This window comes from Brassica napus, chromosome A10, assembly GCF_020379485.1.
Source record: "Brassica napus cultivar Da-Ae chromosome A10, Da-Ae, whole genome shotgun sequence".
Classification (NCBI taxonomy): Eukaryota; Viridiplantae; Streptophyta; class Magnoliopsida; order Brassicales; family Brassicaceae; genus Brassica; species Brassica napus.
In genome coordinates, this window is record NC_063443.1 from 4,808,914 (window position 1) to 4,832,217 (window position 23,304).

At 32.6% G+C, this 23,304-nt stretch overlaps 3 protein-coding genes across 5 annotated transcripts; 2 read left to right on the forward strand and 1 right to left on the reverse strand.

Moving 5' to 3' along the window:
- The first annotated feature begins 8,333 nt into the window (after window positions 1-8,333).
- On the forward strand, window positions 8,334-9,789 carry LOC106397053 (gamma-glutamylcyclotransferase 2-3). Its single transcript, XM_013837597.3, has 8 exons — window positions 8,334-8,593; window positions 8,670-8,746; window positions 8,826-8,879; window positions 8,954-9,010; window positions 9,083-9,123; window positions 9,214-9,285; window positions 9,372-9,451; window positions 9,538-9,789. The coding sequence occupies exons 1-8, from the start codon at window positions 8,485-8,487 to the stop codon at window positions 9,624-9,626; spliced, it is 579 nt and encodes a 192-aa protein (XP_013693051.2). The 5' UTR covers window positions 8,334-8,484; the 3' UTR covers window positions 9,627-9,789.
- Window positions 9,790-9,881: 92 nt separating this feature from the next.
- On the reverse strand, window positions 9,882-12,404 carry LOC106397025 (retrotransposon-like protein 1). 3 transcript variants are annotated; one of them, XM_048742209.1, is made up of 10 exons: window positions 12,126-12,402; window positions 11,849-11,954; window positions 11,541-11,782; window positions 11,358-11,463; window positions 11,026-11,277; window positions 10,852-10,934; window positions 10,633-10,757; window positions 10,163-10,411; window positions 10,031-10,084; window positions 9,882-9,945 (listed from the first exon to the last, which is right to left on the reverse strand). In XM_048742209.1, exons 1-9 carry the CDS (start codon window positions 12,287-12,289, stop codon window positions 10,056-10,058), a joined length of 1,356 nt encoding a protein of 451 aa, XP_048598166.1. In that variant the 5' UTR covers window positions 12,290-12,402; the 3' UTR covers window positions 9,882-9,945; window positions 10,031-10,055. The 3 variants fall into 3 exon arrangements, with proteins under 3 accessions (XP_048598166.1, XP_013693040.2, XP_013693033.2); XM_013837586.3 differs by having other exon boundaries at window positions 9,882-10,084; window positions 10,852-10,931; window positions 12,126-12,404; XM_013837579.3 differs by having other exon boundaries at window positions 9,882-10,084; window positions 12,126-12,400.
- Window positions 12,405-17,458: 5,054 nt separating this feature from the next.
- LOC106397063 lies at window positions 17,459-19,172 on the forward strand. Its single transcript, XM_013837608.3, has 6 exons — window positions 17,459-17,866; window positions 17,954-18,071; window positions 18,259-18,470; window positions 18,570-18,597; window positions 18,677-18,785; window positions 18,900-19,172. Exons 1-6 carry the CDS (start codon window positions 17,588-17,590, stop codon window positions 18,979-18,981), a joined length of 828 nt encoding a protein of 275 aa, XP_013693062.2. The 5' UTR covers window positions 17,459-17,587; the 3' UTR covers window positions 18,982-19,172.
- Window positions 19,173-23,304: the final 4,132 nt, after the last annotated feature.

Here is a 23,304-nt window from a genome sequence, read left to right on the forward strand (position 1 = left end):
ACCACCATTTCAGTTCCATAATAATAGGAACACACTAATCATTATTTCTTTTACTAATAAATATAAATACTACATTTTATCAGTTACAATTGTTAAAAACAATCTCGAGGCCCCTATAAAAACATAATAAAAATATGCTATTTATATTTGATTTACTAAAAAAGGGTAATGAACTTACATACGTAAACAAAAAAATGATGGGGGCATGAAGCTAAACCACAAATATGTTTAAAAAACAAAACAAAGATCAGAATTATAAATGAATACAGTTAAAATGAGAAAATATATATAATAATTTTGCCAAGAAGAAAACAATATATACTTTTTAGTTTTGATCACCATTTTCTTCATTAAAATTAAAACGATATAGTAAAAGCATTATCAAAATTTAAAGAATCACAAATCATATAGTTTATTCAAATTAATTATGTACCATTAAAAATATATCAAAAGTTGAATCATTTTAAAACAAATATATTCAGATTTATATGGATTTTTATCTGGTCAATAAATGTCGAATTGCGAGTTAGTAACAGACTTTATGATTTTTACGGATTTATCTAATTTGTAAATATCAAATTTTAATTAATTCTGAACCATACTATATGTGGGTCACCAAATTTATCGGTTCGACCGCGTGTCTAGATAGAATACAAAAACATTGGTAAAACTATTAAAACCCCTGCAAATATATATTATTGATTTATTCTAAAATATACAAAGTAAATCTTATGTCTCATCAATTCAACAAATTTAATTCTTATAAAATACATAAGAAATATAAAATGATGTTGTGAGATAAGAATATACATACAAAATCTCAAATAAAAAAATTGATAAATTATGTAATTTTAAAAAAAAAATATGCCCGTCCTTTTAAAGGGCGGGTCATAATCTAGTTAAAATAATAAGGTGGCTGGATGTTTATGAAAGCATGTATATATATAAATACAAATACACACGGTTAGGTTTAGGAATTAAAATGGTTAGCTTTGGTTTGGATAAAAATTATAATCAAAGGAAAATCAAACCGGTTTAGAAAAGAAACCCGAGTCACGGTCGTTACAATTCTTCCCCACTTAACTGGAATTTGTCCCGAATTCTAAAAAAAACCAGAAAGGAACTTTAGCAACTACGAAGGAAAAAGAACATAAGATAAATCAAATAATGGAAACGAATTGAAAGTTGGTTCTTCTCCAGCAAAAATATTAGAGTTCGAAATGATAACAACTAGCCGAGTGGTAGTGGACAGAAAGATGTCACTTTTTTCTCAAAAACACCCAATCCCGAAACATTAAAAATTTCTGAAATCCTTGTCCCATAAATCGCCATCCCAGGTCGGAGCCGGGACGGAACCCCGCTCTGATACCAAATTGGAACACTCGTCTCCTCCTCTCTCGAGAACGACATGTTATTACCGATAAAATATCGAATTAAACCGTTTTATTCAAAACCGAATAAGATACCAAAATATTTAATAAAATAAATGCAAAAGAAATACATCCCTAAATTTAATTATAAAAATATGTCAAGTAAATCGAATGTAAAACTGAAATAAAATATGCAATCCCCAAGACACCAAACCGTCCAGATATCCACCTACTCGGCAAGCTCACCTGCAATGGGAAGAAGAGGGGTGAGCAACATGGGAGGAGTCACTCAGTGATATGGGATGCTAAACCGTAAAGATTGACTCAGTACATAGCACTAAGACTATGTAGACCTAGCTCTAGCATGAAAAAACCACGGTGCCTGGTACACCTCACAGAACAAACATATGCCTAAAGCACAATACAAACAATGCGCTGATAGTACAAGCTACTCTATGCACCCGCATTTCCTCATAAGGATATACACCAGGCGTACAGTAGTCCATCTCTGCACTCCCACAATCTGTGCGTCGGCGACTGATACAAACGTCTTTGTGCCCCACAATCTCACTGCTCGTCGGCGGCTTATACAAACGTCTTTATGCACCCGCAATCACACTGCTCATCGGCGGCTTACACAAACATCTTTGTGCACCCGCAATCACACTGCTCATCGGCGGCTTACACAAGCGTCTTTGTACACCCGCAATCTATACAAACGGACTTATATATTTATACATATATATATATATCATTTTTAACATCACTCATTTCAATCATCAGTTGAATCCTCTATTGTCATATTTCCGGTTTAACAATCAATAATAATAATAAACAAAAAAGACTCTCAATCAGACTCGACTCACAGAGACGAGTCATGTTTCGAAACTAAACTTTCCATAATAGTAGTACTAGATTAGCTCGGGATTAAACGGAGTAGGCATCACCTTAGTCAATACCGGAGAGCCAAAAACGGATCGGAAAACAATCGGGATAGCTTGATCACCAAGAAATTAGGGTTTCGCCATGGACCTCAATCTTCTCGTATTTGATCACGTTCTTGATATTCTGCTTTCGCATGTCTAATCAGCTATAAAAGTTTCACGTATATTTTTCTGAATATCTTATCATTCTTACCTTTTTAAATATACCAAACTTTCCATAGATAATGATCTATCCACTTCAAAATCGGCAATACCATTTTTTTCGCTGGAAGTAGTAATCTTGATTAGTATAGACAATCTTAACTGGGAAGATGTCTAGACTAGATGGTGTAGACAATAAATTTCATGTTTGTAAAGCTGGCGGGCATTCAAAAATTTCATAAGTAACAAATTCATTAAGCTCTCCACATCTAAGACAATGATTGTCACATCGCATATGACAACATATCAAATTTCTTGTTACCGTTACATGTCCGAATACAATTTGCCATATAAAATGACAAATCTTCTGGGGAGCATTAATTTCCAAGCAAAAGCTTGAAGATTAGTATTACAAGGCTCAAAAGTATATGATTTCACCTATACACTCTAGGATAATTCTAGCTACCCAATATCCGACTTAACATTATACTGGCCACTATTCGTAAAGCTCCAACATAAGCTATCTCAATGTGTGGCTTGGCTTATGGCCAAGCTCCGAATAAGAGGTATGTCACCCGCAACAACAAAATTTTCAAGTATTTACACATTCCACTCCCTTATCTCCCCTATAATAAAATCAATCAATGTCATTTTTTGGTGAACTACATGACATTTGGCTTGACTGGCCTCGCATGTAACCGGAATCCAACGAACCTACCATGATTTAATTTCATAACTTGAATGAATCTTATTGTAAATCCCCAAAGCCAACAATGATATTTCAGCTGAAAAACTTGTCAACACATAAGAGGGATTATATGTAAAAAAAATCGCAAAGGCGAGCTAAGCCTTTAGTACTTCCAAAGTATTACTCGAAACATCAGAGAATCTGGAAACTGAACTTGTCTCCAAAGTTGCTTTGCCAGGAAAACAAGATTAAACTCATGATCATATGAAATCTAAGACCACCCTTATCTCTTAATAATAACATTTTCTTTTATTTCGCCCAATGAAAGCCTCTTTTTGGTGGATTCGAACTCCAACACAATGTACAATGGCTTATTTATTGAATCCAGTATTTTATTTGTAAAAATATTTATGAGACATAATTATAATAATTTAAATGATAAACATAAAAGTTAACATGATTATTTGAAAGATTCATAATTGTAGGGACGGAACCTTAAATATAAAGATTTGAATAATAAAACTATGTATGTAAAGTTATACTTTTCAAAAGCTTAAAATTTGAAGTTGTAATGTTTTGATGTTGCTTTTGAAATAGATAAAATCTTATATTTATAATTATAAAAATGTTCTTAGAGATGTTTTTAGAACGTCAACATCAAAAATGTATTGACAAATATTTCAACATTATAACAAGAAAAAAGAGAAAGAATTCTCGTAAAAATGAAAATAAAATCTTTATATTATGTATTTTTACTTTTTATGATTAATTTTAAATTTATAATTTAAATATAAAATAAATTATTTTGATATTATATCCAAAATTCTTATGGAGACTAAAGATACCCATAAAACTCTATTTCTAAGTGGTTTACGTTAGGTTTTTCCAAACCATTTAAATTAAATCAAATATTTTAATTACATAAAATTATTAATATTAATTAGTTTAAAACTTAGTTGAGAAACTTAGGAATGTAGATGCTAATTCAGTGTTTAGATTTTGATCAAAACAGAATGAAAGGGTCTTTTTTTACGCCTAAGAGCAAAAGAATGTTATTTGCAAAGGTCAAATCAATCTATCCAAGAATACAATGTCTAAATTCTGATAGGGAAATTGGATCAGGTAACAAAAAAACATATAATTAACTGTCTAACCGAAAAATAAAGTTCATCCTTATTATTTATTTATTTTTTGGTAAAATACATCCTTATTATTACAATATATACTATATTATTTTTGTTATCCGGTTAACAAAAGATTAAACATCTTCTTCTTCACTTAACAACCACTACACGTCGCTTCCTCTAATAATGTCACCACTGTCGGAGTTCAGCACCGTATCTCCACTATGCCACTACCAAAACCGTAATATTTACTGTTTTTATATTTACTAGATTTTTTAACCGCGCTACGCGCGGATAAGATATTATATGTATTTCTCAATTCTAAAAAATAATGTATAATATTGTATTATATTATTTAAAGAATAGAAAATAAGACTACATAACATAAATATATTTTTATATTTTCTTTGTGGAAATCATTATGTTGTTTGATTGTTGTACTTAATTCACATATTTGCATAGATATTTATGATAGATGAATAACTATATTTTTATTATCAGTAAATAATATATATTTATTATATAATATAAGAAAAATGAAATTATTTACTTTTTAATAAACTTGTCTCATGTTGGGGACTCGGTTATAGACATATCATATTCGAATGAAACATTTTTACACTTATCAATGTTCTTAACAATCAATAAACAAATCTGAATATTAAAACAATATCTCATACGATCTCTTTGTGGAATAACTGCTTTGAAGAAATTGAATTTATGCATCAAAAAGGACTGGAAATGGATATGCATATGGGTTATCTAAGTCAGCTTTACAAAAAACTATTTATAGTTCATATATCATTTATGTCCATCCTATTTTTCTGTCCATCATTTCTTAAACATCTTGAAATAAGTAATGCTAATTAATAATAAACTTTTTGCTCACAAAATAAAAATCAAATTTGTTTAATTATCGCTTAATTTGTCTAAGTGATATATGTATTTCTCAAATCTAAAAAAATAATGTATAATATTGTATTACATTATTTAAAAAATATAAAATATGACTACATAACATAAATATATTTTTAAAATTTTCTTTGTGGAAATCATTATGTTGTTTGATTGTTGTACTTGATTCACATATTTGCATAGATATTTGTGATAGATGAATAACTATATATTTATTATCAGTAAATAATATATATTGATTATATAATATAAGAAAAATAAAATTATTTACTTTTTAAACAAACTTGTCTCATGTTGGAGACTCGGTTATAGACATATCATATACGAAGGAGACATTTTTACAGTTATCAATCTTCTTAACATTGAAAAAACAAATCTACATATCAAAACAATATCTCATACGATCTATTTGTGGAATAACTACTCTGAAGAAATTGAATTTAGGCATAAAAAGGACTGAAAATGGATGTGCAGATATGTTATCTAAGTCTGCTTCACAAAGTACTATTCATAGTTCATATATCATTAATGTCCATCCTATTTTTTTGTCCACCATTTCTTAAACATCTTGAAATAATTGATGCTAATTAATAATAAACTTGTTGCTGGAAAAAAATCAAATTTGTCTAATTATCGCTTAAATATTTTATTAATATGGTCAAAGAAGCTTTTAAGTGATATCATAGTTTAATTTATTAGTTTTTTGTTAATTTTTAGAGGTTTTTGTATTTAAGATTTTTTTCCATATTAAGCTTTTATTTCTTTCACAGAATTGATATATATATATATATATATATCATAAAAATTACCATCAAATCAGTTTTACTTATTTATTATTTTGTTTTAACGAAAATACACTTTTTAAATAATTTAATTTAAAATAAAATTATATATTAATTTGCTGTATTTTAACAATTTCATTGATTTAATTAATTTGCTTTGGTGGATAACTTAAAAAGTTTTCATATGAATCGGGGAAAGCAAGTTTATGTTGTTATATTATATTTATTTTGTGTATATAGAATCTATATATAATGCTAGTGTCATAAAGAAAGAACATTATTTTTTTGTAACTTCAAAAATATACTTTATTACAATTTAAAATGAATCAAAATTGAATAAAATGGTAATTAAATATTTGTAAATCTAATTGTTTAGTTGGATTCTCATGAAAAAAAAATCGATTGGTTAAACAAATGTTTCAAAATTTGTCGTGGTATTGTTTTGTCTATAAATTATAAAATTTATTGAATTAATATATTTAATTATTGCATCCTTAAATAATATTTTATTAAGACATTATAAAAATATGTTTTGAGTTGTTTTGTGAAATTGTACAAAAATCTATGTTTTTTCATATTTGTAACTTCAAAAAGATACATTATGATAATTTGAAATTAATCAAAATTGAATAAAATGGTAATTAAATATTTGTTAAATCTAATTATTATTTTTATCTTGTTTAGTTGGATTCTCATGAAAAAAAAATTGATAGGTTAAACAAATGTTTCAAAATTTGTTGTGTTATTGTTTTGTCTATAAATTACAAAATTTATTGAATTAATATATTTAATTATTGCACCATTAAATAATATTTTATTAAGACATTAGAGAAGTATGTTATGAGTTGTTTTGTCAAAATTTTACAAAAATCTATGTTTTTTCATATTTGTCACAAAAATTTATATGTTAAACTTACTTTTACAAAATTCTTAACTTTGTCACGAAAACAAAAATCTATGTTTTTTCATATTTGTCAACGTTCTCACACTTTCTAAGAATATATTAGCTTAGTCACTTACTTATTTTTATTTACAAAACAAAGTATCGGAGTCTTGAAAGTTGAATTCATATTATTGTAAATGTACATAAGAATTTGTGATTATATACTTAGTGGTTCTTGTATATGTGTCCAAGAAAGTTTCAATGGCTTAGTGGTAACTGTCCTATATATATATATCATACTAACCCGGGTTCGATTCTCACCTTCGTATTGTTTTTTTATTTTTTACGAAAAATAAATGAGATGACATGGCAATTTCGGATTCTCTGATTCGTTGATTTTTCTATCCTATGTGGACACTCTCTCCATGGCTTATATCCCCTTTTAGTATAGTATAGATTGGCTCTTCCTAATATTAATTACGTCTTCTTCAAGTACTACGTCTTCTCCGTAATCAATATCACACATCTCCCGTAATCACTATCAGCTATTTTGTAGTATATATTACTAAACCACCATCGATTCCTGTCACATTCCAATATCATGACAGTAAATATAGGTCTATACTATTTATCAAATACATACATAGAATAGTTTTTTAGACCATTTGATACGTTTTTAATATATGCTATATCATTTAGCATATTCCATTCTATTTATATTCTCATTTGCGCACTCTATAAGATGTAAAAGTTATGTTCATATACTACTTTATTTTATTTTTTTTTACAACAAAAGGCTAAAAAGAAATTAAGTAGATTCCTGATCCAAAAACCACTTCGGAAGAATCAAATCAACATAAACCATAGCTGCAGGCTGATTTCTAGCACTTCGTGCTAGCTTGTCCGCCATTATATTTTGTTCATATACTACTTATAATTTTGTTTTCATTTTGTTTAATATTTTATTAGACACATATGATTACTAGAGAAGATGATTATTTAGACTCCAATAAACTATTTTGTTATGTATTTTTCTTTTTTAAAACATAGAATAGAAATATAGCTTTAAAATATCTATTTCTCCATGTAGTAAATTCCGTTCTATTTAATTAATTAATTATATTTATATTTGGTTTCTTCTTCTATAAGTACTCTTCAATATAAAAATAGAAATCTCTGATACAAAGGATCGTTGCTTTCCATGTATCTACGATAGCTACTTTTTTGTAATCATCACGATCACCTCTTCTTCCGTTGTGCCCTTCCGCCATTACGGTTTCCTTTGATTTTATTAGCGTCGGCTCCTTTCGATCTACTACTGTCGCTTTACTACTTCAGTTCATTTATTTACCTGTAACTTTTATAAAAGAAATATGTAACGAAAAGAAAGTGGAACAAATGCTATGAGAACTAATAATATCAAAATCAATATTATATTTTGATTATAAAGTTAGTTATTGCATAAATTAACCCATTTTGATATTATACAAAACAGGAGGGTCTATTTTGTAACTTTGTTAAAGTTCAATTACATATTTTTTGTGACGTCGCTTAATTACATGTGAGAAGCATGTAATTGGGTCACTTGTCTTCTCCAATCGGAATCTTACTCTTTCTCTATCTCACCTGGAAAAAAAATGGCGATGTGGGTATTTGGGTACGGATCTCTAATTTGGAAAACGGGTTTTCCTTTCGACGATCGTCTTCCTGGTTTCATCAAAAACTATCGCCGTGTTTTCCACCAAGGTCTCTCTCTCTCTCTTACTCTGTGATTAAATCTATCTTTATAGACGAGAAAGTAATGTGATGTGGATCAATTAAGGTAGTACTGATCATAGAGGAACCCCTGAATTCCCGGGAAGAACAGTGACATTAGAGCCTGCACCTGGAGAAATCTGTGTAAGTCGTTATTAATATTTTGCGTTATTGCTGAACAGTCCAGTGTTTTTACGTTTGTTATAAATGGTAAAACACACAGTGGGGAGTCGCTTACAAGATAACCAAAGAGGAAGACAAAAAAGACGCTTTATTAGTAAGTGATTATTACATTTCTGTTTCGATTAATAGTCTAGTTTGTGTGATCTTTGAGGATAATTGTCTTGTCAGCATCTGGAAGTGAGGGAGAAGCAATATGACCAGAAAGAGTATCTTGATTTCTTCATAGTAAGTCCAGACTTCTTCTAACTTCAATATATGGAAACTTATTTCTGATGACAATGCTTACTTGTTTGACAGGACATTCATGACTCAGAACCAGCTGTATCAGGAGTGATGGTGTAAGAAACTAATATATTGTGGAACACATCAGGCATATAAATATGACAAACGAATAATTATGTCGAGACGTCTCTTCTTTGTTTACTCAGATATATAGCTTCTTCTGACAAGAAGAGCAACAACAACTACTTAGGACCAGCTCCTTTTGAAGACATTGCCAAGTAGGTGGTTTGTTTTCATTTAGGTTCTTGCCACTGTCATATGAATAACAAGACTGCATTTTGATCTTCGTTTGACACTAATGTAGACAGATAGTAAAAGCGGAAGGACCTTCAGGGTCAAACAGAGACTATCTGTTCAACCTTGAAGAGGCTCTCGTTCAACTCGGTAAAATTAGTTTTTTTTATTTGTTTACTCAGATGTCTTTTGGGTTTTAGTTTCTAAAATACATGTGTGTTCTTGCAATCAACCAGGGTTTAAGGATAAACATGTCACAGATCTTGCTACGCATGTTAGGCTTATTCTTTCGGCGACTCAGGATGCCGCCACCAAGGATGTCTAGATTCCCTGTGTTTTTTATTTGTCCAAAAAGAACAAAACTGAATTGATAAGAGATGCTGCTGCATTGCATCCCATATTCGATGTGTTAACTATCAATCAACTCTATTGTTATTCATATTTTGATCACATCGTGGTACGGATTTAAATATAGTGTGATTCAGCGATTCAGAATATGATTCAATTCCGTCGGATGTAGTAGAGTTTGTGGAATCATACTAATCACTGTAACTGATGACATAATATTAGCTAGTTGATATGCTTAATATTCATCCTAGTCTCTAGTGTCTTTCCTTTATCCAACTTGTGTTCAAATCCATTTGCTACAGAAAATTTAAAAAAGGAACAAAATGTCACTACAGTAGCAGATACAGACAGATTTTAGCTAATGGATGATGGATTTCTTACGGTAGAACACTAGCAAGCATACAAATCATTCGCTTTCCTCTCCACCATCATCCTCTGCAAACAAAGCCAATGACCATAAGCTTTCAGCTACATTGGTCATTTACAGAGAGAGAGAGAGAGAGAAATTCTCACCGTTGTTTGATTCTTCTTCGCTTTGGCTTCCTTCCCCCGTTTCTTCATTACCTTCCTCTTCCTCTTCTTCGTTATCCTCTCCATTCTCGGACTCTTCTTCGTCACTCTCGCTTTCACTTGTTATTTTCGGCTTTGGAGGAGGTGCAAAACTTGTGGCAGATCTTCTTCTTGAACTCGATACAATGTTGCTTGTATCAATACCCTCAAGCTCTTTTGATCTTTCTTTCTTTTTCTTCACCTCTTTGATCTCTGTCAAATTAAAGCCAGATAGTTTATTCATAATATATTTACACAATATCTATACGCAACTAAGCTTCCCACATACTACAAAGACCAGCATGCTTATAAGGCGTTATGATCATCGCAAGTTAGATACAGATTTGTTGCAAACAACTATTGAACTCATTGATAAAACGAATAAATATAAGTTTCCTTCAAAGCAAAAGAGATCATTCTCAGCATAACACTACCTTTCTCTGAAGGATCTGAAGACAGCCCTTCTTTGGCGAGTATCTGCTCAAGTTCTTCTATTAAAGTAGCCTCACGTTTCTCTTCAGGAGCCTGCTTGACTTTCCTGTATATGACAGGAGGAATACTGCCAAGAAAAGAACAATAACAATAACAAAAATCAGGAGTATGATGAACAAACATAGAGCTTTTTCAAAGATCTACTAAGTTTGATTGAGAACCTCATCCCACAAGATTTGATGACCGATTTGAGATGGTCGACACGCTTTCCATACACAGTTATTGCAGTCTCCTTTCCCTGCTGCTGAATAATACAAAAGCAGAAACCACATGGGTAAAACTGAACAAGGTATTTAGTGGGACTGCATATAAGATTCACAACCAATACGTTATACCTTCAACGGTTTTTCTGCCTTCATTTCACTATCTCCTGCATCACTATCGTTCTCTGAATCTGCTTCCGTATGTTTTGCTTTCTTTTTCCCAGCCACCGGTTTGCCACTATCAATTTTTCGTTTTCTTTTCTGGGTCAGAGCCTTCTTCACAGCCACTTCCCCAGAATCTGAATCAGAATCATCTTCACTGCCAACCTTCTTAGATGCTGTGCTCTTGACCTTTTTCTTAGGAGGGTCAGGAATTTGTAGCACCTAATTAGCCAATAAAACTATCAAAAGACTGCCTCTGAGCTATAACTCAAGACGTAACATAGTCAATTTAGCCTACTCACAGCATCTAGTTCTTTGTTGATGAACTTCTTGAAGGGAACAAGAGAATCTTTCTTTAGTTTAAGATCTTCCTCCAAAAGTCGACGAAGTGAAGCCATTGTAATTTCCCTGAAATAAAAAATATAGCCATTACCAAACAGAAAAGGAATTTCAATTTCAAAAAGCCATGAAAGACGAGAACCTACTCTGAATTAGCCTTAATATAAGACGCTCTTTTGTGAAGGGCTCTCTTTATATCACTCATCAGGGCTTCTCTATTCCCCTCATCACCAACAGTTTCTTCCCTTACATCGTTCTTCACCTCTTGCTCTTGCTCTTGCTCTTCCGAAGCAACTGCTTCTTCTTTGACTGGAGTCAAATCATCTTTCTTCTCAGTTTCCTGAGGGTTTTCTGAAGCGCCATCAGCATCACCAGGATCCTCTAAGCACTGCCATAAAGAAAGAAACATATGTGCGCTCAGAGTGAAAACAGTATAGACAAAGGGAAAGGATACCTTAACCAAATTGTCTTTGACAAAGCTCTTATGCGCATCCAACGCATATTTCTCCAATCCCATGTCTTCCTCCAGAAGCCTCCGCACACTCGCGAAGGTCACCGAGCTGCAAAATTAAACAACAATCGTTTGAAGACAGTTAATTTATAGCACGAATAGTGAATTCGGAAGAACCCTAATATCAACCCCAGAGATTGAAATTGCCAATGCCGAGAGAAGAGCGAATCCTACTCACGAAACAGGGTAATAGAAGAGACTGAGAGAAGAAGATGTGTACTCTGCTTTGTTTCTGAGGTAGGTCACGCGGGATCGCATAGCTGCAAGAATCTGGAGCTCCATATCTGTTGTATCGCCGTTATTCGAGTTATTTTTAAAGGAACTTTGGTTCGCCGTCGCCCTCTCCGTTGTCTCCATAGCCGTAACCGCCGATTCGCCGGACATTTCTCGCTGCGTAGTGTGTAGGTAAACAGAAATGTTCTCGTTGTGTAAAAAACCTAAAATCTAGGCGAGTCAAATAAAACGGCAAGATTTTTGTAGCTATCTCAAAGACTTTTTTTTTTTTTTTAAATCATCAATGGAACCCATTCAACTTTTTTTTTTAAAGGAAATGAGATTCTATAACCATAAAAAAAAATTATAATTCACCAGATAATCCTCTTTTTTTTTGTTCAAAATTCACCAGATAATCATATAGTGCAAATGGTATAATACATCACATATTAAATGAAGAAAGTGAATAATTTGTCCTTGATCTCAGACACGTGTTATCGGATAAAAGAAAACGATAAACACTATAAAGAAAAAAGTTAAGGCAAACAAGAATATATAAATAATCGATGTGTAAAAGAAAGATGTATATGAGGGTGCTTGTGCGGCGGAGTTGAGGTCAAGTGTTTATGGTGGAGTTGAGATCAATTATACGCTGGTGGTAGTAGGAGGCCGACGATATGATAAAGAAAAAAACATTGATATATGTTTTGTTTAGAGCCTGAAAAAAAAGTCAAAGACGCTATGGGGAAGATGATTGATTTTGGACATCATCATAGAACCAGATATCAACATTCCTACTTTTAGACAAGCACCAAGACCAAGATCAGAAACTAAGGGAGTGATTGCAAGTTTCTATGAAGCTGTTGAAGGTTTGTTTGTCAAGGCCAACACCAACTCCAACATAGAAGACATCACCAACCGCCTTACCAAACTGAGCATTTATCAGAAGCTAAAGAAGACCCACCTTATGTTATACAAGACGGTCCAAGAGATGATGGTATCCTATTTTCAATCATTCCCTATAAAGAGATGGTTTCCTTGTTTACCATCTCTCTACTTAACAGAAACGGCGTGCATCAAGGAAAAGAGACATGCTCCAAACAACAACACTTCATACTTCAGCTTCCCTCCCATTCCAACGGCTACTTGTTTTCGAAATCTATCAAGAGGTAACTAAGGCAAGCACATTTCATTACTTGATATATTTTGATTTACTTGATTTGTCTCGCAGGTTTTGAGTCTTTTCTTTATTTTAATTTGAAAGGAATTGTTTAGCCTTTGCTTTCTCTAGGTCCAAAGATTGAGTCATGTAATAAATTTGCTTCAAAGACCTCTAGAAGGGCACAACTGCAATTGGCGATTATATAAGCCCTTATAAGCAGTCTTGTATCTTTTAACCTTTATGAAATATATGAGTCAGTTTTCACCTAGCAACTATACTTAAGTCTTTACAGAGTTATGTGAAACAATCTTGAGAGAAAATCGTGTTATATCAAACTTATTTCCATAGAGCTTGTGGTTACACCTCAATCCATTGATTGTGTGATTCAATCAGCCTCGATCTCCATCCCCATCTCTTTGTTTTTGCTGAGTGTTCATATGAACAAATAGCTTGAATCCATACCATCTACACGACATCTCACCATCCATTGAAGTAGCAAGTTGGTTATACGACCAAGTGTTATTTCCTATCTCCATTGGTTCTTATTCAAGCATCTAGCAACCAGATCTATTCATCAATCCATCTCCATCAACTTCACTCCATTACAAGTCCATCTCACAACCAGTTTCTTGATCAATCCATCCTCTAAGGCTGGATTGAGTTAGGTGCATTTAGTGCCTATTTCAACATCATATACAAATGTTTTTGGCTCAACATCACATTCAGTTCACCAAATCATGGGTACAAACATTGGACCACAACAGACTTAGACCAATTCACTAATGCAATCTACTATCACCCTGCATCAATCTAGAAGCGCATTAAGAGCTTCCAGTTGAGGTGTGGATCTGATGCTTCGGGGTTCCTATCTCCTGCTTTCGGTGGTTGTAGGTTCAATCGATTACTCTTGAGCTGCGCGGTTTCGGTGTCAATTTATTGGAACAGCGCTTTGGACAAGTCAACATATACTGAACAAGGTCTCATGTGTTATCAAAGGCTCCGAACCCATTTGGCAATGATGTGTTCTCGACAAAGTGGTTTCCTCGGCTATAATCAAGTTGACTCGTGCTTTATGTTTTAGATTGTCCCATGGTTCCATCAATGTTTCTTCTTCTTTCTATTTTTGTGTTTATGTTGCGTTGTTTTATCGTGCTATTAGTTCATATGATCTTCTGTTAAAAATTCTAAAATTTGATATAAAATTTTAAACACTAATGCCAAAAAATCCAAAAAAATGTATTCATAAATGCAGTTTCTCTTATTTTTTAAGTTTTCTCTATTTTAATGATTTTTTTTTTTGCAGCAAACAGCTATTCTATTACTCAAACTTGAGGTGGTCTGGGTAACCAGACTGGAATAGAACAACCAATAAAACATAGAGATCTATGAAAAGAACGTGCATTCCTAGCTAACGAATCTGCAATCTCATTTTGCGTCCTTGGTAAATAGCTGATCATGACGTCCGAAAAACACAACCGGAGGGTTTGAATGATTTCCAGCTCAGTTGAGAAGTTGGGCCACGCTTGTGGTTCTTGTATCATTGTAATCAGGTCTTTGCAGTCCGTCCCAAATCTCTGACAGGTCAAGTGTTGTATCATGCTCTCCATTGTCCATCTTAGCGCTTCTAGCTCTGAGTATAAAGGTGTTTCGCGCCACGTTAAGTTTCTGGATCCCATAAGTTGAATTTTCCCCGTGCTATCCTTCCAGACCCATCCCATTCCACTAAACTGAGCTGTGGAGGTCCACAAACCATCCACCATACAAATATTACCCAAGCTTAAGGCCTGTGTTTCTTCTTCAGGCTGTCCCTATAGAGGAGCATATATAGTTTCCTTCGCATTATGCCAAGCTTGACACTCACTCTCTGCATACCTGACTAGTTCCAATGGGTCTCTATCTATGCCTCTGAAAAACTTATCATTCCTGACTTTCCAGATGTACCAAATTATCTAAGGATAAGGATCTCTATCTTCTTCTGGCTTCACTATATTATTCTTCCTCCAGAACAGATAATCCATGTTAGCGTAAACACTTGATACATGAAAGATTTGAGAACTCGATGGTGTAGATGATAATGTCCATGCTTGTAAGGCTGGTGGGCATTTAAAGATCGCATGAGTAACAGTTTTCTCTGGTTCTCTACATCTTGGACAGTAGTTATCACATCGCATATTGCGACGTATCAGATTCCTTGTTACCGCTACATGTCCAGAGATTAATTGCCATATAAGGTGGCAATTTTTTTGTGGCGCATTCACTGTCCAAGCAAAGGCTTGGAGTTTAGTTATACTGGATTGTAGAAATTCTAAAGCCTCATCTGTTCTCATCACATTCATAGCAATCCAATATCCAGACTTAACCGTATATTGCCCATTTTTGATGTAGCTCCAACAAAAAGTATCCTGTCGGTGAATAGGGCTTATGGCCATACTTTGAATCATCGGAATGTCTTCTTGATCCACATATTGTTCCAGCAAACGTACATCCAAATCCTTTGACTCGAAATCAATAAGACTGATGACGGTCATCTTGGGGCTTACAACTGGGACTCTTGCTCGAGCTGGCCTTGCTGGCGTTGAAGGAATCCAAGGGTCATCCCACACATTAATTTCATATCCTGAATACACTTTGCTCCTGATACCAAAACTAGTAGCTTCCTCGCCGCTATAATACTCGTTCAAATATACGATGGTGTATCCACAATGCCAGTTCGCAAAGTCGAACTTAGACGGTAATACTTCCCTCGAAGAACTCTCGCTACTAATGAATCTGAAAATTGAACAAGTCGCCAGAGCTGTTTAGCGAGAAGAGCTAGATTGAATTCATGGATCATAGGAAAACCACTTCTTCCCTTCTCTTTAGGCGCACACATTTTCGCCCATTTTGCCTAGTGAATTCCTCTCTTTGGCGGATTCAAACTCTGCCAGATTTGTGCAATGGCACTTACTAGATTTTTATATATTTCTAAGGGAAGCAGGAAACCGGACATGATATAAATCGGAAGAGCTAGCAAAATAGATTTGATTAAGACTTTTTTTTCTCCTTTAATGATTAAGTGGGCCGAATCGGGGTTTAAAATAAAAGAAGAGGTAAATAGGGTAGAAAAGGGGTTAGTCCATCAACGGTAAAGCCCATTTGAGTTTTTTCATATAGATGGAAAGTCATGACCAGTGTTTTGAAACCCGACCCGGACCCGCGGTTAAACCGGTAAATCCGGTGACCCAGAAAAAATTCGGTTTGGATTTTGTGAAAAACCCAATATTTAAAAACCCGCAAAAATCCGCAAAAACCCGGTAAAACCCGGAACCCGGTTGAACCATCGGTCGAACCAATAAATAACTTTTTACTTCTTTTTTTTAGTTTTTAATTATGTTTTTAGATTATATTTTATATTCTAAGTTTCCAATTAAGAAGTTAGGTACTGATAAAAAAAAAAGAAGTTAGGTTTTCTTTTTTCAGTTTTATATTTGTGTTTTTTAGATTTTGATGAAGATTTCACTATATCACCTAAAGAAAATAAAATGAACGATGGTAGAGAGACCTAAAATTAATTGATGTGATTTGGTGTTAGTTTATTTCCGTTATTGATAATTTATTACAATGATCTTTTACGTTTGGTTTATTTTGTAGTTTAATTTATTATTCACAGTAGGCATCTAAATATTTAAATATTTATAAATTTTATGTTTGGATTTATTTTCCATAACATCGTAAGAGTTATGACATCTAAAATGTTAGAGAAAATTTTAAATAGTCTAAGCTATTTTTTTGATATTTTCTACGTCAAATGAAAATAAAAATATAAAAACTAAAGTTAAGTATTTTCTAAATGTTTTTAAACATAAAATATATACATATCCAAACTATTATTTTATGTTTTTAAAACATTTAGAAAATATTAAACTTTAGTTTCTATATTTTTATTTACATAGCTGATATATTATTATATAATAAAATTAATTTATTTATCAACCCGTGGTTCACCCGTGGTCGAACAAGTGACCCAGCAACCCGGTAAGTCGTCCGGTTCAGTGTACGGATCGGGTTTAAAAACATTGGTCATGACTAGGCGACAAAAAGGATAAACATAAATCAAAATAAGAGAATATTAGAAATATGAAATACGTAATAGATAAGGGTCGTATTTCGAAATAAAACTTAAAGAAGTATTTTAGGTGTTGCTTGTCGTTTCTAAACACGTAAACGACAAGTAGTTCTCTTAGATACAATCCGAAACGAAAATTGGAATCAAATCATATCTAAAATTGGAGAACGACGAGAAGACCGAAGAAAATCATCAATCAAACATGGCGGGTCACCACGCGATGGAGGTTACAAAGACGGTGCTGGAGGTGGCGGACGTAGCTTGGACCGCCGTGGAAGTCTACCACCACCACCACAACCATCACAGCGACGAAGGCGAGAATCACGACGAGTCAACGAATCCGATCACCGATCCACGAGATCGAGAAATAGAAGCTCTTCGGCAAGAGAATCTCCGTCTCAGGACCTTGCTTGAAGCGAATCTTAAGCTCTTTGAGACTCTCGCTGAATCCGCTGCCTTGTCGCCCGATTGCCCTAAAGACGTAAGCGTAACGAATTGATTTCCACTTTTTCTTCAATAATTTTGTTTTTAGGGATTTTCTTACGAACTCGTTGAAATTTCGAACCAGATCTATGCGAGGCTTGTGTCGATGGTTACTTCGAGGGACTTCTTGGCTCGATTAGAAAGTCTAAGGCAAGCTTTGTCTCATGGAACTCAAAATCAGTTTCCCTTCAAAGAGCCTACAGGTTTAATATTTATGAACTTTCGTTTGCTTTTGAGATTCCAGAATATGTTATTGAATCATTGGGTTTAAAATTCCAGATGAAATTGTTTGATGATTTCTAAATAATAGTTGAAATCTTGTTAATCGTTTAAAGGTGTGTGTGTAGTCTCAAATTTAATTCATCCAATCTGCTTGGTTTATTTTTGCAGAAGATGATGTACAGACTGTTGAAGTTCTTATAGAGATTGATCATCAAGAACCAAGCTGGTGGGTCTTGGTAACAGACGACATGATCCCTAGCAATGTCGAGGAAAAAAGCGCCATTGATAACGACCATTACATTGTTGTGAATGAGGAACATGTGGTTGATGCTGTTGCACACTTTTTAGCAAAATGCATCATGTCAAACCCCAAAGCCAAGGTATATTGTATATCCTAGTTTCTTTTTTTGAGCATGTGTTTTGGATTTCACTACTTTGATCTCATAATCCACTTTGGCTACTTATTTTAAAAACTGCAGATTCTCAAACCTGAAGAGCTTCAAAAGAGTAAGTTTACTCTCTCTGATAGTTGTGAATCATTTCAAAGTTCTTTTTCTTATGCACGTGCCTTCTCGGTCTTCTGCAGTTCTGGCGCAAGAAGTTAGTGCTCTGAGCAAGGTAGGGAGGGTAGTGGATATATGGCATGCTGGGAAAATGTTCTACACGTTTTCTACATGGGGACTTGCTTTTGGAGGGTATCAATGATTCTTCTGCTGGTGTTTCTAAGATATTTTGAAACACAAATACTATTCAACTGTTTTGGGATCAACTGCGTTCGAGTTATGTAGCATTTTGGTGTTTAATTTCAGGTTATATCAAGCTCGTGGTGCGTTGAAGATAGCTGCTAAGGGTGTTCATGCAACAAGCAAAGTTGTTCTTAGGGCTCTCTGAAAGTTGTAGAAGAGGTCTAATGCGATGAAAGCAGGGATGATTCTCCACCTTCACATGGTTTATGTTTCTGTGTTGTGTTGGTGTGACTTTTATTTTAGTTACTACTATCATTGGCTCATTGCTTGTGTAAATAGTGTAAAAAAGTGTGTGATCAGAATTGTACTTTAATTTACTTGAATTCTCATTTGTTCTTTGATTCTCGTAAATAACTACATAGACAGTGCGCTTGAACTGAAAACGTAAAACTTTAAACAGAAGTTATGTTAAAGAAAAACAGTAAGACTAGATCATCTCCAATTGCCTCTCATTTTGAAGGAAATATCAAAATTAACGGTAAATTTATTAATAGTTGGATGTGAACAGTCTTTCCTTAAATTTCAAAAAAGTATATTCATAATTTTAACTTATTTTTAACACCTTATTTACAAATTGAATCTTGATTTTTATATTCCCTATATATTAATAGAGAAATATTTAAAAATTTATTACATGTAGCTTTGTATTAATTTAAAAAGTGTCTTGCTGAGTTATCACGTAATTAAAATGTTAATTTTGCTTACGTGCCGGCTTGAAAATTAATTGAGAATTTTGTTAGTCCAAAATTAAATTGCTAGGGAATGTTATATTATATAATATGTCCATTGACCATTCATTTATCAAATTTAATTCTTTTCTTAAATAAAACCTACGAAATTACCTAATAAGATTAATATATATATGACAATTAATGATTTTAAATAATGAAGAACAATCTATATACTTTCTATCATTTTTGTTTAATTATTTATTATTAAAATAAATTACATAATTACATTAATCATATAATAAAATTTTAGATTTTTTTTTGTATATGTTGTATTTTGAATTTTTCAAAACGAGTATAAATTACTAAAACTATTAAAAGTCTCACATAAACTTTTGTGATCAAGGTTTAATTTTTTTTCTATAATAAGATACAATGATTATAAAATCAAGTGAATAATTTTTTTTTTGTCATCCATAATTATATATATATATTTCATATCATTTAAACTAAACTATATACATCATATGAAAATACATACTTATATTTTGATATCCACGTTGAACATATATTGAATAGTTAATATTTTAATTTGGAAATCTTCATTGATTTTTTAAATGATTATAAATTATTGAAACCACTAAACATTACACATAAGAAAAAACGTTGGTGTAAATTTTTTTTACACAAATATGCAAATAATCATAAATTCATATGAGTAGAAACCTCATTTAATAAATATTCATATTAAAAGTATACTATATATCTATGTTAATATCATTTAAATGTAAGTATATATCATATACGATAGATAAGATTGATTGTTTTGATTTATTTACCCTAAAATGATTGCGAATAAACAAGAGCGATCGTTTGATTTATATGCGCACACTAATTTATTACATAATAGTAACTGATTTCTTAGTTATTTAATATATAATTATTATTATTTTATTTCATTATATGCAGAAAAACATAAAATAAGTAATAAATATAAAATATTGATTATGCTCAAGACTCGGATCTTAACCTAAGCATGTATTTATTTAATAATTTTAGATCTTAAATATTTTCTAAATCTCGAACCAAAACAAAATAACGAAATGGGAATAAACTAAAAAATTAATATTTATATCGAGCAATAACCAAAATGAAAAATGCGACACAACAATGAGAATTTGAAGAAATTTATGATTGGTAGGTGACCGTAAATTTCTTATAACCATAATTAACTTTTAAATTGTTAAATCATGATATAAAACCGAACTCTCATATTTCCATTATAACCAAATAGTATGCATGAGATTCTTCGGCCTAAACGTTAGGTTCATATGCATTAAATTCTTTTTTGACCTAAAATATTTTTAAAATTAGATCAGCTCATCAGTAAAAAAAATAAATTAATTAACAAAAAAGTTTTTAAAAAATTATTTAAGGGCCAAAAATATTTATTCGATCAAAAATATAAATTTATTTTTCTATACGATATTTTTTAAATAATTTTAATACAAATTTGCCATGCGCAAGGCGCATGTCTTATCCTAGTATTGTTTTTATTTCTAAAATTATGTGTTTTATACTTTAATGAAATTTAAAATGTTATTATATACAAAAGTTTAGTATACAATTTTGAGGTTATAAAATAAAGAGAAGTATTAGAATTAATAACAATTGCTTACTATAAATATACCTAGAATAATTTTTGAGTAAAAATGAGAAAAATCATTAGAACAAACTCAAATTTATTTTAAATTAATCTCATTTTAAAGAAAAATATGTAGAAAGTCATCAGAGATAGTCTTATTAACAATACTAGTGGACCGTCCACACGCATATGCAGTCATTAATATATTAATGATTCATATATTATATATATAGATATTATTATTAGTGTATAAGTATATCGTAATTAAGCAAGATTCACGGAGTTTTCGATTGTTTTTGTACCTTGTCAGGAAAATGTGTTGTATGATTCATTAGCTAAGATAGCGAGATCCTTCCATAGGGACTTGTATTACATTGGTTGTTCTGTTCCGGTCTGGTTTCCCAGACCACCTCAACCTTGAGTAATAGAATAGCCGTTTGAAGAAAAAAAAAAAGTATATCGTAATTATTTTTCAATCGCTATGTATCTTTCTATCTCACCAAGTTCAATGCTATAATACATGTTTGAGCCATTGACTACTATTTTTAACGTATCATATTATTACACACTTTGAACCAAAAATTAAATTAATGTAATCACATAAGATTTGAAATTCGGCCCAACAAATATGGTATAACAGATGTAATTAAGAACATAAGTGGAAACATATTATAAGCAAAAGTAAACGACATTTTGTTAACTTGATTCACTAATAAAGGTTGAAGGTGGCTTTCAGGATATAATATAGTTATATGAACACAAATATGTACATGCATACGGTTAAAAATTTAAAACTTATGGAAGTCCAATAGAAGCGACTAAACTAGAAATCGCAGTCCAGATAAAAGAGATCCTGATGAGTTCTTCCCCCTGTTTGGAACTATGCTAGGCGTTAGTCGGACGGTAACACCAGACCTAGCGAGTTACAAAAAAATCAGAGATTATGCGGAGATTAATCGGGACCTAGTTTTAGGCTTTCTTATATCGTTTATATACTATATCTTGATAGCTTTGGTACTGTATGTCATTGTACAACTTGGTACAGAGGTTAGAAGATATTAAACGTATGTTCACGACCCGTTCGATGTGTGGTGGTTGCTATTTTGCATTTTATTTGATTTTATCAGTTACATGAGAAATTACTACTCCAGCCTCATCCCTTTCCTCACAAATATGTCGCTTCCTCTGCAATCTCATCGCCGCACTTTGCCATAACACATGACTGTCTTTGTTTTTTTTTTAGTTTTTTCTGGCTGCTTATAACAAGAATCATCCACGTTGCTATGAAAATAAATTATCTAGACCAAAACTTTGCAGAACTATCAAATCGAACAAAAGCGATTGGAGATTTTAGGCGCCAATTTTAATAGTTCCACGGTTAACTCAGAAAAGAATCGGTCTGCCGCCTAGCCACTCCGATCAGCCTTAGTCTCCACAGTCACCTTCCGATCAGCGATTATTCGGCCGTAAACTCGGCAAATCGGGCGAGTTTTTGAACATGGCTTCTTCCCAAGAATTTCCACTCTTATTTTGGTTGGATCTACTCTGCAACATGTTGAAAGATGGGGTTTTTGATGGATATTGGTTTGATGGACGATTTAGGGTGGATAGAGGGTTGAAGTGATTTGATGAATTATAACACTGAGGGTTGCGGAAAGACCTCATAAACTCATCTCTCTCTCTCTCTAGATTTGACACACCAGTCAGTTTGAGAGCTTGTTGATTGTTTTGGGTTTACACATATCCACAATCAAGTTGTTCAAAGAACAAATGAATCACCAAAGGAAGAAATAAGTTTTTGATTAAAATGATGATTGAAAATACATGATGAGTTTGACATACTCCAAATGGAAAGAAAAGACAAGAAAATAAGTAGATAGGTTGCATGACAAGCATAGAAAACACAAACTAGTTGTTGTAGGAGACAAATGAGTAAATGAAGGTTGTTGAGGAGGTAGTGGCTTGGCCAAGAATCTCTTCTTCACTTTCCAGATTCTGAATAAGGCCAACAATCTTTTCAATTAGCTTATTGGACATAGATTTCGTAATAGGCCCGTCAGAGATTGCAAATGGGTCTTCTTTCTGAACATTGGGTTCATCCACAAAATCACATCCATGGGTTTTCATCCACAAAATCGCATCCACGGGGTTGCAT